The 17,112-nt window shown below is 42.9% G+C and overlaps 1 protein-coding gene across 1 annotated transcript in view; it reads left to right on the top strand.

The window, feature by feature from the left end:
• The window catches only part of LOC121380632 (solute carrier family 28 member 3-like), a 50,209-nt gene that overhangs the window by 25,467 nt on the left and 7,630 nt on the right, over positions 1–17,112 (top strand). The window contains exons 4-8 of the mRNA XM_041509539.1: positions 5,702–5,846; positions 10,744–10,938; positions 13,402–13,563; positions 15,537–15,662; positions 16,611–16,741. Of these exons, the coding sequence (XP_041365473.1) occupies positions 5,702–5,846; positions 10,744–10,938; positions 13,402–13,563; positions 15,537–15,662; positions 16,611–16,741 (759 nt within the window). The remainder of the gene's footprint in view (positions 1–5,701; positions 5,847–10,743; positions 10,939–13,401; positions 13,564–15,536; positions 15,663–16,610; positions 16,742–17,112) is intronic.

The following is a 17,112-nucleotide window of genomic DNA, read 5'->3' as shown; positions in this document are numbered from 1 at the left end:
TGAAGGTTTTCCTTTGTAGGGTCCTGTACGTGGTGTCAGCAGTGGCTCCATGATGTACCTGACTGAAGGTTTTCCTTTGTAGGGTCCTGTCCGTGGTGTCAGCAGTGGCTCCATGGTGTACCTGACTGAAGGTTTTCCTTTGTAGGGTCCTGTCCGTGGTGTCAGCAGTGGCTCCATGGTGTACCTGACTGAAGGTTTTCCTTTGTAGGGTCCTGTACGTGGTGTCAGCAATGTCTCCATGCTAACTGAAGGTTTTCCTTTGTAGGGTCCTGTACGTGGTGTCAGCAGTGGCTCCATGATGTACCTAACTGAAGGTTTTCCTTTGTGGGATCCTGTACGTGGTGTCAGCAATGCCTCCATGGTGTACCTAACTGAAGGTTTTCCTTTGTAGGGTCCTGTACGTGGTGTCAGCAGTGCCTCCATGCTAACTGAAGGTTTTCCTTTGTAGGGTGGTGTACGTGGTGTCAGCAGTGGCTCCATGGTGTACCTGACTGAAGGTTTTCCTTTGTAGGGTCCTGTACGTGGTGTCAGCAGTGTCTCCATGGTGTACCTGACTGAAGGTTTTCCTTTGTAGGGTCCTGTACGTGGTGTCAGAAGTGGCTCCATGGTGTACCTGACTGAAGGTTTTCCTTTGTAGGGTCCTGTACGTGGTGTCAGCAGTGGCTCCATGATGTACCTGACTGAAGGTTTTCCTTTGTAGGGTCCTGTCCGTGGTGTCAGCAGTGGCTCCATGGTGTACCTGACTGAAGGTTTTCCTTTGTAGGGTCCTGTCCGTGGTGTCAGCAGTGGCTCCATGGTGTACCTGACTGAAGGTTTTCCTTTGTAGGGTCCTGTACGTGGTGTCAGCAATGTCGCCATGCTAACTGAAGGTTTTCCTTTGTGGGGTCCTGTACGTGGTGTCAGCAATGCCTCCATGGTGTACCTAACTGAAGGTTTTCCTTTGTAGGGTCCTGTACGTGGTGTCAGCAGTGTCTCCATGCTAACTGAAGGTTTTCCTTTGTAGGGTCCTGTACGTGGTGTCAGCAGTGGCTCCATGGTGTACCTGACTGAAGGTTTTCCTTTGTAGGGTCCTGTACGTGGTGTCAGCAATGCCTCCATGGTGTACCTGACTGAAGGTTTTCCTTTGTAGGGTCCTGTACGTGGTGTCAGCAGTGTCTCCATGCTAACTGAAGGTTTTCCTTTGTAGGGTCCTGTACGTGGTGTCAGCAGTGGCTCCATGATGTACCTGACTGAAGGTTTTCCTTTGTAGGGTCCTGTACGTGGTGTCAGCAGTGGCTCCATGATGTACCTAACTGAAGATATTCCTTTGTGGGATCCTGTACGTGGTGTCAGCAATGCCTCCATGGTGTACCTAACTGAAGGTTTTCCTTTGTAGGGTCCTGTGCGTGGTGTCAGCAGTGTCTCCATGCTAACTGAAGGTTTTCCTTTGTAGGGTCCTGTACGTGGTGTCAGCAGTGCCTCCATGCTAACTGAAGGTTTTCCTTTGTAGGGTCCTGTACGTGGTGTCAGCAGTGGCTCCATGGTGTACCTGACTGAAGGTTTTCCTTTGTAGGGTCCTGTACGTGGTGTCAGCAGTGTCTCCATGGTGTACCTGACTGAAGGTTTTCCTTTGTAGGGTCCTGTACGTGGTGTCAGAAGTGGCTCCATGGTGTACCTGACTGAAGGTTTTCCTTTGTAGGGTCCTGTACGTGGTGTCAGCAGTGGCTCCATGATGTACCTGACTGAAGGTTTTCCTTTGTAGGGTCCTGTCCGTGGTGTCAGCAGTGGCTCCATGGTGTACCTGACTGAAGGTTTTCCTTTGTAGGGTCCTGTACGTGGTGTCAGCAGTGGCTCCATGGTGTACCTGACTGAAGGTTTTCCTTTGTAGGGTCCTGTACGTGGTGTGAGCAGTGGCTCCATGGTGTACCTGACTGAAGGTTTTCCTTTGTAGGGTCCTGTCCGTGGTGTCAGCAGTGGCTCCATGGTGTACCTGACTGAAGGTTTTCCTTTGTAGGGTCCTGTACGAGGTGTCAGCAGTGTCTCCATGGTGTACCTGACAGAAGGTTTTCCTTTGTAGGGTCCTGTACGTGGTGTCAGCAGTGTCTCCATGGTGTACCTGACTGAAGGTTTTCCTTTGTAGGGTCCTGTACGTGGTGTCAGCAATGCTTCCATGGTGTACCTAACTGAAGGTTTTCCTTTGTAGGGTCCTGTGCGTGGTGTCAGCAGTGTCTCCATGCTAACTGAAGGTTTTCCTTTGTAGGGTCCTGTACGTGGTGTCAGCAGTGCCTCCATGCTAACTGAAGGTGTTCCTTTGTAGGGTCCTGTACATGGTGTCAGCAGTGGCTCCATGATGTACCTGACTGAAGGTTTTCCTTTGTAGGGTCCTGTACGTGGTGTCAGCAGTGCCTCCATGATGTACCTAACTGAAGGTTTTCCTTTGTAGGGTCCTGTACGTGGTGTCAGCAGTGTCTCCATGCTAACTGAAGGTTTTCCTTTGTAGGGTCCTGTACGTGGTGTCAGCAGTGGCTCCATGATGTACCTGACTGAAGGTTTTCCTTTGTAGGGTCCTGTCCGTGGTGTCAGCAGAGGCTCCATGGTGTACCTGAATGAAGGTTTTCCTTTGTAGGGTCCTGTTCGTGGTGTCAGCAGTGGCTCCATGGTGTACCTGACTGAAGGTTTTCCTTTGTAGGGTCCTGTACGTGGTGTCAGCAGTGTCTCCATGCTAACTGAAGGTTTTCCTTTGTAGGGTCCTGTACGTGGTGTCAGCAGTGGCTCCATGATGTACCTGACTGAAGGTTTTCCTTTGTAGGGTCCTGTACGTGGTGTCAGCAGTGTCTCCATGGTGTACCTGACTGAAGGTTTTCCTTTGTAGGGTCCTGTACGTGGTGTCTGCAGTGTCTCCATGGTGTACCTGACTGAAGGTTTTCCTTTGTAGGGTCCTGTACGTGGTGTCAGCAGTGGCTCCATGGTGTACCTGACTGAAGGTTTTCCTTTGTAGGGTCCTGTACGTGGTGTCAGCAGTGGCTCCATGGTGTACCTGACTGAAGGTTTTCCTTTGCAGGGTCCTGTACGTGATGTCAGCAATGCCTCCATGGTGTACCTGACTGAAGGTTTTCCTTTGTAGGGTCCTGTACGTGGTGTCAGCAGTGTCTCCATGCTAACTGAAGGTTTTCCTTTGTAGGGTCCTGTACGTGGTGTCAGCAGTGGCTCCATGATGTACCTGACTGAAGGTTTTCCTTTGTAGGGTCCTGTACGTGGTGTCAGCAGTGGCTCCATGGTGTACCTGACTGAAGGTTTTCCTTTGTAGGGTCCTGTACGTGGTGTCAGCAGTGGCTCCATGGTGTACCTGACTGAAGGTTTTCCTTTGTAGGGTCCTGTACGTGGTGTCAGCAGTGGCTCCATGGTGTACCTGACTGAAGGTTTTCCTTTGTAGGGTCCTGTACGTGGTGTCAGCAGTGGCTCCATGGTGTACCTGACTGAAGGTTTTCCTTTGTAGGGTCCTGTCCGTGGTGTCAGCAGTGGCTCCATGGTGTACCTGACTGAAGATTTTCCTTTGTAGGGTCCTGTACGAGGTGTCAGCAGTGTCTCCATGGTGTACCTGACAGAAGGTTTTCCTTTGTAGGGTCCTGTACGTGGTGTCAGCAGTGTCTCCATGGTGTACCTGACTGAAGGTTTTCCTTTGTAGGGTCCTGTACGTGGTGTCAGCAATGCCTCCATGGTGTACCTAACTGAAGGTTTTCCTTTGTAGGGTCCTGTGTGTGGTGTCAGCAGTGTCTCCATGCTAACTGAAGGTTTTCCTTTGTAGGGTCCTGTACGTGGTGTCAGCAGTGCCTCCATGCTAACTGAAGGTGTTCCTTTGTAGGGTCCTGTACATGGTGTCAGCAGTGGCTCCATGATGTACCTGACTGAAGGTTTTCCTTTGTAGGGTCCTGTACGTGGTGTCAGCAGTGACTCCATGATGTACCTAACTGAAGGTTTTCCTTTGTAGGGTCCTGTACGTGGTGTCAGCAGTGTCTCCATGCTAACTGAAGGTTTTCCTTTGTAGGGTCCTGTACGTGGTGTCAGCAGTGGCTCCATGGTGTACCTGACTGAAGGTTTTCCTTTGTAGGGTCCTGTACGTGGTGTCAGCAGTGGCTCCATGGTGTACCTGACTGAAGGTTTTCCTTTGTAGGGTCCTGTCCGTGGTGTCAGCAGTGGCTCCATGGTGTACCTGACTGAAGGTTTTCCTTTGTAGGGTCCTGTACGTGGTGTCAGCAGTGTCTCCATGGTGTACCTGACAGAAGGTTTTCCTTTGTAGGGTCCTGTACGTGGTGTCAGCAGTGGCTCCATGGTGTACCTGACTGAAGGTTTTCCTTTGTAGGGTCCTGTACGTGGTGTCAGCAGTGGCTCCATGATGTACCTGACTGAAGGTTTTCCTTTGTAGGGTCCTGTCCGTGGTGTCAGCAGTGGCTCCATGGTGTACCTGACTGAAGGTTTTCCTTTGTAGGGTCCTGTACGTGGTGTCAGCAGTGGCTCCATGATGTACCTGACTGAAGGTTTTCCTTTGTAGGGTCCTGTACGTGGTGTCAGCAGTGTCTCCATGCTAACTGAAGGTTTTCCTTTGTAGGGTCCTGTACGTGGTGTCAGCAGTGGCTCCATGATGTACCTGACTGAAGGTTTTCCTTTGTAGGGTCCTGTACGTGGTGTCAGCAGTGGCTCCATGGTGTACCTGACTGAAGGTTTTCCTTTGTAGGGTCCTGTCCGTGGTGTCAGCAGTGGCTCCATGGTGTACCTGACTGAAGGTTTTCCTTTGTAGGGTCCTGTACGAGGTGTCAGCAGTGTCTCCATGGTGTACCTGACAGAAGGTTTTCCTTTGTAGGGTCCTGTACGTGGTGTCAGCAGTGTCTCCATGGTGTACCTGACTGAAGGTTTTCCTTTGTAGGGTCCTGTACGTGGTGTCAGCAATGCCTCCATGGTGTACCTAACTGAAGGTTTTCCTTTGTAGGGTCCTGTGCGTGGTGTCAGCAGTGTCTCCATGCTAACTGAAGGTTTTCCTTTGTAGGGTCCTGTACGTGGTGTCAGCAGTGCCTCCATGCTAACTGAAGGTGTTCCTTTGTAGGGTCCTGTACATGGTGTCAGCAGTGGCTCCATGATGTACCTGACTGAAGGTTTTCCTTTGTATGGTCCTGTACGTGGTGTCAGCAGTGCCTCCATGATGTACCTAACTGAAGGTTTTCCTTTGTAGGGTCCTGTACGTGGTGTCAGCAGTGTCTCCATGCTAACTGAAGGTTTTCCTTTGTAGGGTCCTGTACGTGGTGTCAGCAGTAGCTCCATGGTGTACCTGACTGAAGGTTTTCCTTTGTAGGGTCCTGTACGTGGTGTCAGCAGTGGCTCCATGGTGTACCTGACTGAAGGTTTTCCTTTGTAGGGTCCTGTCCGTGGTGTCAGCAGTGGCTCCATGGTGTACCTGACTGAAGGTTTTCCTTTGTAGGGTCCTGTACGTGGTGTCAGCAGTGTCTCCATGGTGTACCTGACAGAAGGTTTTCCTTTGTAGGGTCCTGTACGTGGTGTCAGCAGTGTCTCCATGGGGTACCTGACTGAAGGTTTTCCTTTGTAGGGTCCTGTACGTGGTGTCAGCAGTGGCTCCATGATGTACCTGACTGAAGGTTTTCCTTTGTAGGGTCCTGTCCGTGGTGTCAGCAGTGGCTCCATGGTGTACCTGACTGAAGGTTTTCCTTTGTAGGGTCCTGTACGTGGTGTCAGCAGTGGCGATTATTGTAGTGCTCGTCGTGAAAGTGGCGCTGGAGACTCCGGACAATCTCGTGTCACTGGCTGGACTGGCTGCCTTCATCCTCGTCTCCTATATCATATCAACGAACCCAGCCAGGGTGAGTCCTACTGTCGGTCCTTCTGATACACCATAGCTAGGGTGAGTCCTACAGTTAGTTCTACTAATACACTATAGTCAGGGTGAGTCCTACAGTTCTACTAATACACCATAGCTTGGGTGAGTTCTACAATTGGTTCTACTAATACATCATAGTTAAGGTAAGTTCTACAGTTAGTTCTACTAATACAGCATAGCTAGGGTAACTCCTACAGTTGGTTCTACTAATACACCATAGCTAGGGTAAATTCTACAGTTCTACTAATACAACATCATAGCTAGGGTAAGTTCTACAGTTAGTTCTACTAATTCAACATAGCCAGAGTGAGTCCTACAGTTAGTTATATTACTACACCATAGCCAGGGTGAGTCCTACAGTTAGTTCTGCTTATACAACATAGATAGGGTGAGTCCTACAGTTCTACCAATACACCATGCAATTGTAAGTCCTACAGTCAGTTCTACTAATACACCGTAGCTAGGGTAAATCCTACAATTAGTCACACTGACAAATAATAGCTAGGGTAAGTCATATAGTTAGTCCCACTACTACACAATAGGTAGGGCAAGTTCTATAGTTAGTTCTACTACTACACCGTAGCTAGGATGAATCCTACAGTTAGTTCTACTACTACGCCATAACTAAGGTAAATCCTACAATTGGTTCTACTAATAAACCACAGCTAGAGTATGTCATACAGTTAGTTCTACTAATAAGTCATAGCTATGGTAAACCCTACATTTTATTCTACTAACAAATCATAGATAGGATACGTTCTACAGTAAATTACCATGACAAACCATAACTAGAGCAACTCCCACAGTTAGTTCTACTGATACATCACAGCTGGAGTAAGTCCTACAGTTAGTTCTACTGATACATCACAGCTGGAGTAAGTCCTACAGTTAGTTCTACTGATACATCACAGCTGGAGTAAGTCCTACAGTTAGTTCTACTAATAAATCATAACTATGATACGTCCTGCAGTTAGTTCTACTAATAATTAATAGCTAGGTTAAGCCATAAAAATAGTTGTGCTAATAAACCATACCTACGACAGGCCTCGGTAGATTCACTGTGGCCATGCTATCCGGGGGTGGACGAGAGTGTATTATTGCACCGGCTCCAACCCAGAACCAGTAGTAGTATACCTATAGGGTCAGTGTGGAAGTTAAAATCACATTTACCGACCAATATATTCAGACTATGGAAAAGTATAAAGGACAGAAAATAGTGTAGGTAGTTGGAACGAGATTTCAAGACTGCGAACTCTAAGTTTAATTAGAGATAACCATGAAAATAAATCATCAGCATAACATGTTTTTTTATGATAATATGTTGCAGTAGCCAGTTTGCATTAAAAGTACTTCACCCTGAAAAAGAAAGACCTCTTTTTTCCCCTTTAGAAAACTAGCGATGATACATAGAGAATAATACATGAGTGGTCGTTAGATGCCATTTATATTACAACGAGTTGTCTTGCAATGTATCTAACGAGCGAAAGCGAGTTGGATACGTATTTAAACAACGAGTTGTAAGATAAATGGTTCTTACATATTCTCAAAAACCAGGTTTTAAGCAAATTTAACTATACGTCACAGTATAAACGATTTCGACCGTGCTGTTTTTTCATTGGACTGTATGACATTGGTAACCTGGTCATCACCTAGGAGCAGCCAGTCGTATCTGTTGAAACTATTAACACACGTACATATGAAAACAAGTATGTATAAAAAATAACGAATGATGTTCTCACCAACGGATGTGTAAGAAAACCAGATTCTTACACATTCGTTATTGAGAACATTATTCTTTTTTGTTTGTTTTTTATAACACATACTTGTTAGCGTTACCGTATTTCTCTCAAATGTGGTTTGGGGCGGAGTTTAACGTGCGATAACATTTTACAGACATACGACAAGCAGCACCTAGGTGGCGACCAAGTCACCGATGCCATACCACCCGGTCGAAAAGCACGATAGAAATCGACAACTAAATGTGACGTACAAGTTAACCTGAAATTGACTTGTCTGTGATGCACCAGTTAACCTGAAATTGACTTGTCTGTGACGCACAAGTTAACGTTTAGCGCAAGGGCTGTACATAGGGTTTAGTGTGAAAAAACGTTTATATTTATTTTAAAACTTTTTTTTTTGAAGATTTAGAATGCTCGTTGTTTACAAACAATTCGTTGTAAGATAAACGTTATCTAACGGTCACTCATGTAGCATTCTCTATGTAATACACCAAAACACGGTATTTGCAACATAATGTTTCTCAAAATGTAAAATGGGCCTTATCGAAGTTTACATGTCATAATTTTTGGTGATGATAGTGGTGATGATGATGATGTTGATGATGATTTTTGTGGTGGTGGTGGTGGTGTTGGTGATAATGATGATGATGATGATGATGATGGTGATGATGATAACGGTGAGTGATGTTGATGATGATGATGATGATGATAATGATGATAATTATGAGGATAGGGGTGCAACGATACGATCAAAACCGTATTGCGATATATTGCGATACGACAAACAGTATTGCAGTATGTATTGCGATATATATCTGATATTTATGGATTTGTTTAATGAAGGCAGAAGCGAAACAAATCTAATTGTCTAAATTTAACATAATGAAATAAATAATAAATGAAAGGAATAAAATGTATGAATTTTAATTACCATATATATATATATATATATATATATATATATATATATATATATATATATATATATATATATATATATATATATAACGTACGAGTATTCAGTACTGTGTCCAGAAAGTTAATAACAGATAACGCCGTTGGGACGTTTGACAGCTTGAGATAACACCAGGGAACATTTTTGTACTTTACTAGGACCTACCTTTAATTACCAGTAGGTTTCTCCCACGTTAGTCCAGACAAAAATCGTGAAAAAACCCCCAAACCAACATTACAATGACAAATATTCCACATACTAGACGGTCACCTATATCGAGGGGCGGGACGTAGCCCAGTGGTAAAGCGTTCGCTTGATACGCGGTCAGTCTAGGATCGATCCCCGTCGGTGGACCCATTGATCTATTTCTCGTTCCAGCCAGTGCTCCACAACTGGTGTAACAAAGGCCGTGGTATGTACTACCCTGTCTTTTGGATGGTGCATATAAAAGCCTCCTTGCGGCTAATCGAAAAGTGTAGCCCATGAAGTGGCGACAGCGGGTTTCCTCTTTCAACATCTGTGTGGTCCTTAACCATGTCCGACGCCATATAACCGTAAATACAATGTGTTGAGTGCGTCGTTAAATAAAACATTTCCTTCCTTCCTATATATCACCGGCTTCGGTGGCGTCGTGGTTAGGCCACGATTGGAAGCCAGTTTCGAAAATTATACATTATTGTGATAAGACTTCGGAATTTGTTGACTTAGATTTTAAGACAGCACATAACATTATATTCACATATTCCAAATTATTTAAATACGGTAAAGTAGCATCTAGCCAATGTCCTGTTTGTTTTAAACAAGAAGAAGATATGTGTCATTTATTGTTGTATTGTGATGAACTTTATGATTTAATTTCTATTTTTCATGAAATATGTATTTATATGTTTAAGGATAATGGTTTTTCTTTAGAATTGTTAAACAAAATTATTGCTTTTTGGGTGTTACTTCAAAATACAAAATTGCTCAAATGAATTCATCAATGCTTTGCTCTCAATATATAGAATATCAGTTTTCAAGAGACGTTTAATAGCGGAATCAAGGGGTGTAAATATTAATATTGTTAAGTTTTTTAAGCATTATCTGCATCAGTACTTCTTACTACTTTTAAATCAATATCGCTTTAAAAATATATTTTCTGCATTTATTAATAAATATATTAAAAATAATATTTTTCTTGATCTCAATAATGATGAATTAGTTTTTAAATACCCACTTGAAAACTGATATTTATATTTAGTATTTTTCTTTAAAATGTCATATTATCTTATAAGATCAATATCCCTCAATTTTCTTTTAATGTTTGCGTGTGTTTGTGTGAATGTGTGTGAGTTCGTGATAAATGTGTGAGTGGCTCTATGCGAGAGTATGTGCGTGGATATGTGTGAATCTTTTTATTATTTTTATTTGTAAATTTTATGTATATGTGCAATATTGAGTTTCACAAATAAAAAGATAAAAAAAGGCCATCGGTCTACAGGCTGGTAAGTACTGGGTTCGGATCCTAGTCGAGGCATGGGATTTTTAATCCAGATACCGACACCACACCCTGAGTGAGTGCTTCGCAAGGCTCAATGGGTGTAAACCACTTGCACCGACCAGTGATCCATAACTGGTTCAACAAAGGCCATGGTTTGTGCTATCCTGCCTGTGGGAAGCGCAAATAAAAGATTCCTTGCTGCCTGTCGTAAAAGAGTAGCCTATGTGGCGACAGCGGGTTTCCTCTAAAAACAGTGACCATATGTTTGACGTCCAATAGCCGATGATAAGATAAAAAAATCAATGTGTTCTAGTGGCGTCGTTAAATAAAACAAACTTTACTTTACTTTTCCTTCCTAAATTATATCGACTTCGATATGATCTCCCAGGCTAAAAGGCATGTACTTTTTCGCCTGCTGCCAGTTCGTGTCATCGCTAAGTTTAAAGTCGCCGCGTAAACAGACGAGTGCTGTGCATGGTTATTTGCACACTTTCTGTTTGTTTGTCAAATAAGATACAAGAAAACAATAACGTGTAAATATCGCGATACACAAAACTGTACCGCGGTTCGTATCGAGCTGATGAAACATCGTGATATACCGGTATACCGGTTTATCGTTGCAGCACTAAATGAGGATAATAATAATGATGGCGATGATGATAATTATAATATATAATCTAATTTTATTGATTTCTTTCGTTATCAGGTGAAGTGGCATCCTGTGTACTGGGGACTTGCTTTACAGTTTTTCTTCGCTCTTATCATTCTGAAAACAAAGTGGGGCTATGATGCGTTCAGTTGGACCGGCGACCGAGTTACAGAGTTCCTCAGTTATGCTACGAGTGGCGCAGAGTTCGTGTTTGGTGAAAAAACCTACTTTATGCACTTTTTTGCCTTCGCGGTAAGACATTTTCCAACAATATGATTTATGCCTCAGTCACAAATGCATCTAAGTGGGTAAGACAATGTGTGTTTTTGACGATATGCTACGAATATCCTACGGGCATCGGTGACATCCTATGGACATCGTTGAGTTTTTGGCCGATTTTGGGGCATCGGAAACTTTTAATGCAGAATTATAATTTTTAAAATCAGAAACTTTTAATGCGGAATTATAATTTTTAAAATCAGAAACCCACCGCAGACATATCGTAGGGGCACCTTGCGGCTTTGAGGTGACCTTGCGGTATCTGAAGATTTCGCAAGGAGGCCACACGATGCCCCTACGATATCGAGATAACGTACGGGCATCGTACGGTGACCTTAAGGTGTCCTTAAGATTTGATGGCCCGAAAAAATGTGTCAGCCCGTAGGGTTCCCGTAAACACACCGTATCAAATGTGACCATGGCAAAGATTTTTGGACGGAACCCTACGATTCTTTCCCGATGTCGCGGACGCCAGGACACCGAATGGTTACTATATTTGTTTTCTGGGGTTAACAAACTTTATTTAAAAAAAAGTTTTCCTGGATGCAACCAGTGCACAACAACTGGTATATCAAAGGCCGTGGTATGTGCTGTCCTGTCTGTGGGAAAGTGCATATAAAACATCCCTTGCTACTAATGAAAAAATGCAGCGGGTTTCCTCAATGATTACGAGTCAATAATTACCAAATGTTTCACATCCAATAACCGATGATTAATAGATCAATGTACTCTAGTAGTGTCGTTAAACAAAGCAAACTTTTTAAAAAAGAAATGTTTAAAAATTACTTAAAGCTACAATCTCATCTCACAATCATCGTTACTTTATTAATGAAAACGTTGTTTAATAATTAGACCATTAGTAAACAATGTTTGCATTAATAAAGTAACAATGATTGGGAGATTTGTTTTGTGTTTGCATTTACCATAGTTTGACACCCAGTAGCCGATGTATTTTACGTACTAGGGTGTTGTTAAACATTAATTCATTCATTTATTTTGTGCTTTGGGTTCGAATCTCATCAGTGTACTGTTTGGATTTCTATTATATGTATTTTTTCATAGACCAGTCAGCACATACCATATCATTTGAATACCAGTGCTGGACCACTGGTTAGTCGGGGGCCACACCCAGAGAGCTAACGTCAACAAAAAAGGAGCTTTACATGTCACCCAAATCCCCAAAGTATCATTGGCATGAAAATCAAAGTTACATTATTTTTTTAAACGGGTTAAAGTGGTAGGATAATCAAGCAAAAATGCAGCTTTGGACAGCTAACACATGCATCTGTGATGCTTGGTCTGGGCTTAGGCAATGATTATGGAGAAATAGTGAACTTTTATTTTATTATAATTATTATTTACATTTTCACATTATATTAGTAATTCTATATGTATCGAAGTAGAAATGTGTTTATTCATCCTCTTCCGATCCAACCGGTGGGAAATATAAGTTTTTGTCTCCGTCTGTCTGTCTGTCCGTCCGTTGGTCTGTCTGTCTATCTGTATGTCTGTCCGTCCGTCCGTCCGTCTGACTGTGATGAATGGTTGATGACTCATATTAAATTATAGATACCGGCCTCGGTGGTGTCGTGGTTAACCGTTAAGCCATCGGACATAAAGTTGGTAGGGACTTGGTTTGTAGCCCGGTTCCAACTGTAACCCAGAGTGAGTTTTAACGACTCAGTGTGTAGGTATAAGGCCACTACATCCTCTTCAATCTCACTAACCACCAACAACTAGCAGTTAACCCTCTGTCCTGGATAGAAAGCCCAGATAGCTGAGGTATGTGCCCAGGACAGCGTGCTTGAACCTTGAACTTGAATTGGATATAAACAGGAAAATAACTTGAAATGAAATGAAAATAATAGATGTTTAATGAATGGTTGATGACTCATATTAAATTATAGATGACTGTAATGAATGGTTGATGACTCATATTAAATTATAGATGACTGTAATGAATGGTTGGTGACTCATATTAAATTATCGATGACCGTAATGAATGGTTGGTGACTCATATTGAATTATAGATGACTGTAATGAATGGTTGGTGACTCATATTAAATTATCGATGACCGTAATGAATGGTTGGTGACTCAAATTAAATTATCGATGACTGTAGTGAATGGTTGATGACTCATATTAAATTATAGATGACTGTAATGAATGGCTGGTGACTCATTTTAAATTACAGATGACTGTGTTGAATGGTTGATGACTCATATTAAATTATTGATGACTGTAATGAACGGTTGACGACTCACATTAAATTATCGATGACTGTAATTAATGGTTGGTGACTCATATTAAATTATAGATGACTAATGAATGGTTGACGACTCACATTCAATTATATATGACTGTATATGAATGGTTCGTGACTCATATTAAATTATAGATGATTGTAATGAATGGTTGGTGATATTTTCCTTTCAGCTGATGCCAGTGGTGACTTTCTTCAGTGCGGTTATCTCCGTCCTGTACTATCTCGGCGTCATGCAGGCGATCGTCGGCGTGATCGGAAGATTTCTCGGATTCTGTCTCGGAACGACGCCGGCCGAGTCCTTAAACGCAGCCGGAAACATATTTATAGGAATGGTGAGGTCTTTTAGACCGCGTCTCTTATTGTGACGTAGTGAACATTTTACTCTACAGCTGAACCTGTATATAGCGGATACCCTCAGTTCTTAAACGTCTTTCTAAACCCAGCGCATCTTTTGTTGAAGACCGGCCTCGGTGGCGTCGTGGTAGGCTATCGGTCTACAGGCTGGTAGGTACTGGGTTCGGATCCCAGTCGAGGCATGGGATTTTTAATCCAGATACCGACTCCAAACCCTGAGTGAGTGCACCGCAAGGCTCAATGGGTAGGTATAAACCACTTGCACTGACCAGTGATCCATAACTGGTTCAACAAAGGCCATAGTTTGTGCTATCCTGCCTGTGGGAAGCGCAAATAAAAGATCCCTTGCTGCTAATCGGAAAGAGTAGCCCATGTAGTGGCGACAGCGGGTTTCCTCTCAAAATCTATGTGGTCCTTAACCATATGTCTGACGCCATATAACCGTAAATAAAATGTGTTGAGTGCGTCGTTAAATAAAACATTTCTTTCTTTCTTTCTTTTGTTGAAGAACAATGACTAGCGCATCACTATGGTGCACATTAAGAGTTAGCGTTTACCATTTTAACCGTTCCTCTTATAGTCTGAACGACAAAACTGTAATCCGTGATCATGACCCTATCTTGGTACAATGCAGAGTTAAATGGACATTTGTCAAAATAGTGGTTGATTCTATGATTCTCTATCTAGTGTCTCGTCTATAGGAGGACTGCCACTCCTGAGGAGATCCTTATACTGTTGTTTTTTTTTTAAATAACTCACCGTATTTCTCTCAAATGTGGCTTTGGGTGGAAGTTTAACTCAGCCGGTTTAATGCTCGCTTGAGGTGCTGGCGTCGCAAGATCGAACCACCGCAATGGATCAATTCAACTGATTTTTTTCTCGTTCCAACCAGTGCGCCACAACCGGCCAAAGTCTGTGGTATGTGCTTTCCTGTCTGTGGGGAAAGTGCATATAAAAGATCCCTTGCTGCATTAGGAAAAATGTAGCAGGTTTCCTCTGATGACTATGTCAGAATTACCATATTAATCAATGTGCTCTAGTGGTATCGTTAAACTTTAACTGATATTTAGTTTTGGCTGGTAAGAAAAACCAATCTGCTGGCTATAAGCTAATCAACTTAAGGCAACACACCACCATCCATCGTGTCGTTACTTGTTGTAGCAGCTTAATGTAGTCCGGTTTAGGAAACTGTTCTTCATAAAAAACAAAATACTACAAAATTCTGATGTGCTTTTTGAAATCTTTCTTTGATGATTACACGTAGGTTGACCTCTGTAGTATTTAAATAATCCATTGGTTTGAAGTAACTTGTTATATGTAGTACTAACTGATAACAACTGTGTAAGTGGTATGGTGCCACTTGTATAACAGCAACACGAGGCGGTGGTCGGGCATAGGGGCCACTAATTGAAAAATTTCGTGGTCGACCTAATCGTATGTTGCTTTTTTTACACGGTACATGCCAGTTGAGAGCACTCCCTAAAATTAGTAGTCACATGACCCTCTCGACAGTGTTGTATTGTTTACAGAATATATTCTGACATAGAAATTCTATTGAACTGTATGGAGTAATTAATGGTGGTGTGTAACCTTTAGGAACTATATCTCTTTCCAGTTACTTGACGCCCTTGTGTCACTTAACGCTCGCATGTTCCTTGACGCACGAATGTTGCTTGACGCACGCATGTTACTTAATGCATGTTGCTTGACGCACACGTTGCTTGACGCACGTATGTTGGTTGATGCCTGCATGTCGCCTGTGTCCTGTTTTCAGCTTATGACATTCTCATAAGCATCTGTACACATTTGGGCAACCAATAACACACTGGCCATACAAACATGACTATGCTGTGTACAAATGTGTAAGTTTAAACCACAAGTATTGTTGAGTGGTTTTAGAGAACTACTAGTTTGTATCTTTGATGTCTTATGTTTGCCCTGGATATTTCAGACGGAAGCACCCTTGATGATCCGACCGTTCCTGAATAAAATGACGATCTCCGAGCTACACGCCGTGATGACCGGGGGGTTCGCCACCATCGCTGGGAGCGTGCTGGGGGCCTTCATTGGCTTTGGGGTACGCTACGTCAGTTTTGATGGTGTGTGCGTGTGCGTGTGTGCATGTGTATATATGTATGTGTGTGTGCGCGCGTGTGTGGAAACCTATCCCATTGGTAAAACGCTTGCCTGATGCGCGGTTGGTCTAGGATCGATCCCCATCGGTGGACCCATTGAACTATTTCTCGTTCCAGCCAGCGAACCACGACTGTTATATCAAATGCCGTGTTATGTGCTATGGTGTCTGTGGAATGGTGCATATAAAAGATATCTTTACTAAATGTTCTCGAGATAGTGGTGTCATTAAACAAAACAAACTAACTTTTATATACTAAGGCTAGGGTCATACTAACATCGCGGCGTTAGCAATGCGTGCTATTTGCGAAAACGTCTTGCGATTTATATTGTATCGCATAGATAGGAGTGATCACATATTTTAAATTTAGCACACAGCTCTGGCCTTTGAATACGAGATTTCACACGTTGTTGTAAGGTGTATATAAAACAGCGCTATTGCTAATCGAAACGGCTAACTGATGTGGTGGAAGACAGATTATTCTTTAGATCGTTACAGTAAATAACATCAGGTCACATTTCAAAAAGAAGTGATAATGCCAATTCAATTTACCTGTAATTCCATCGATGTTCATTTCATGATGAATGGATTCCCACAAATTTCTGTTGACAACGATATACTTCATTCCCAACCCCATGAGTATAGTATACCATGTGCTGTATGTGCTATCCTGTCTTGTCTAGAGAAATTAATATAAATTGTTTTTTGCTGCGGGTTTTCTCTAAGATTTTGTATCAAAAACTACCAAAACGTTTTTTCACACAAAGCAAACACACCAAAAACATCAACATAACACGTTCACTGGAACACCGCCCCTACACCCCAACACACATGTACGTTTGCACACGCTTGGCTTTCAACGATAACACATATTGTAACGCTACATTTCAGATTCCCGCTAACCACCTATTATCGGCTTCAGTGATGTCGGCCCCAGCAGCTCTTGCCATGTCAAAGTTAATGTGTCCAGAAACGGAGGAACCCATGATATCAGCTGACGACTACGGGAAAATGGAAGACAGGTCAGTTTTTGGCAGTGGTGTTTTGCTTAGTGTGGTTAGAGCTATACATAAAAACCTGCAAGGCGGCAGTAAGGTTTGATCTGAGATTAGTCTGTGAGAAGATGGTGAAACATACAGGGTATCTTCACACGCCAGTAATACATCCAAGGCCGTGCCCAGTATAATATAAGAGGGGTGGTTATACGAAAATAGACAGGTAACAGTAATGGGAGATCATATCTAGGTAGACAAAAAGGAAACCTTTGACCTAAAACGAACACTTTTTCGTATTTTTCTAGGGCTATTGCTAAAATCGCCCCCTTTTCCATCGCAACATAGTGCCCTGACATCAAAAACGAAGAAGATCGTTTTGACACGTATATTAAAAATCG

This window comes from Gigantopelta aegis, chromosome 9 (genome assembly GCF_016097555.1).
Source record: "Gigantopelta aegis isolate Gae_Host chromosome 9, Gae_host_genome, whole genome shotgun sequence".
Classification (NCBI taxonomy): domain Eukaryota; kingdom Metazoa; phylum Mollusca; class Gastropoda; order Neomphalida; family Peltospiridae; genus Gigantopelta; species Gigantopelta aegis.
This window is presented reverse-complemented; position numbering and strand designations above follow the sequence as displayed.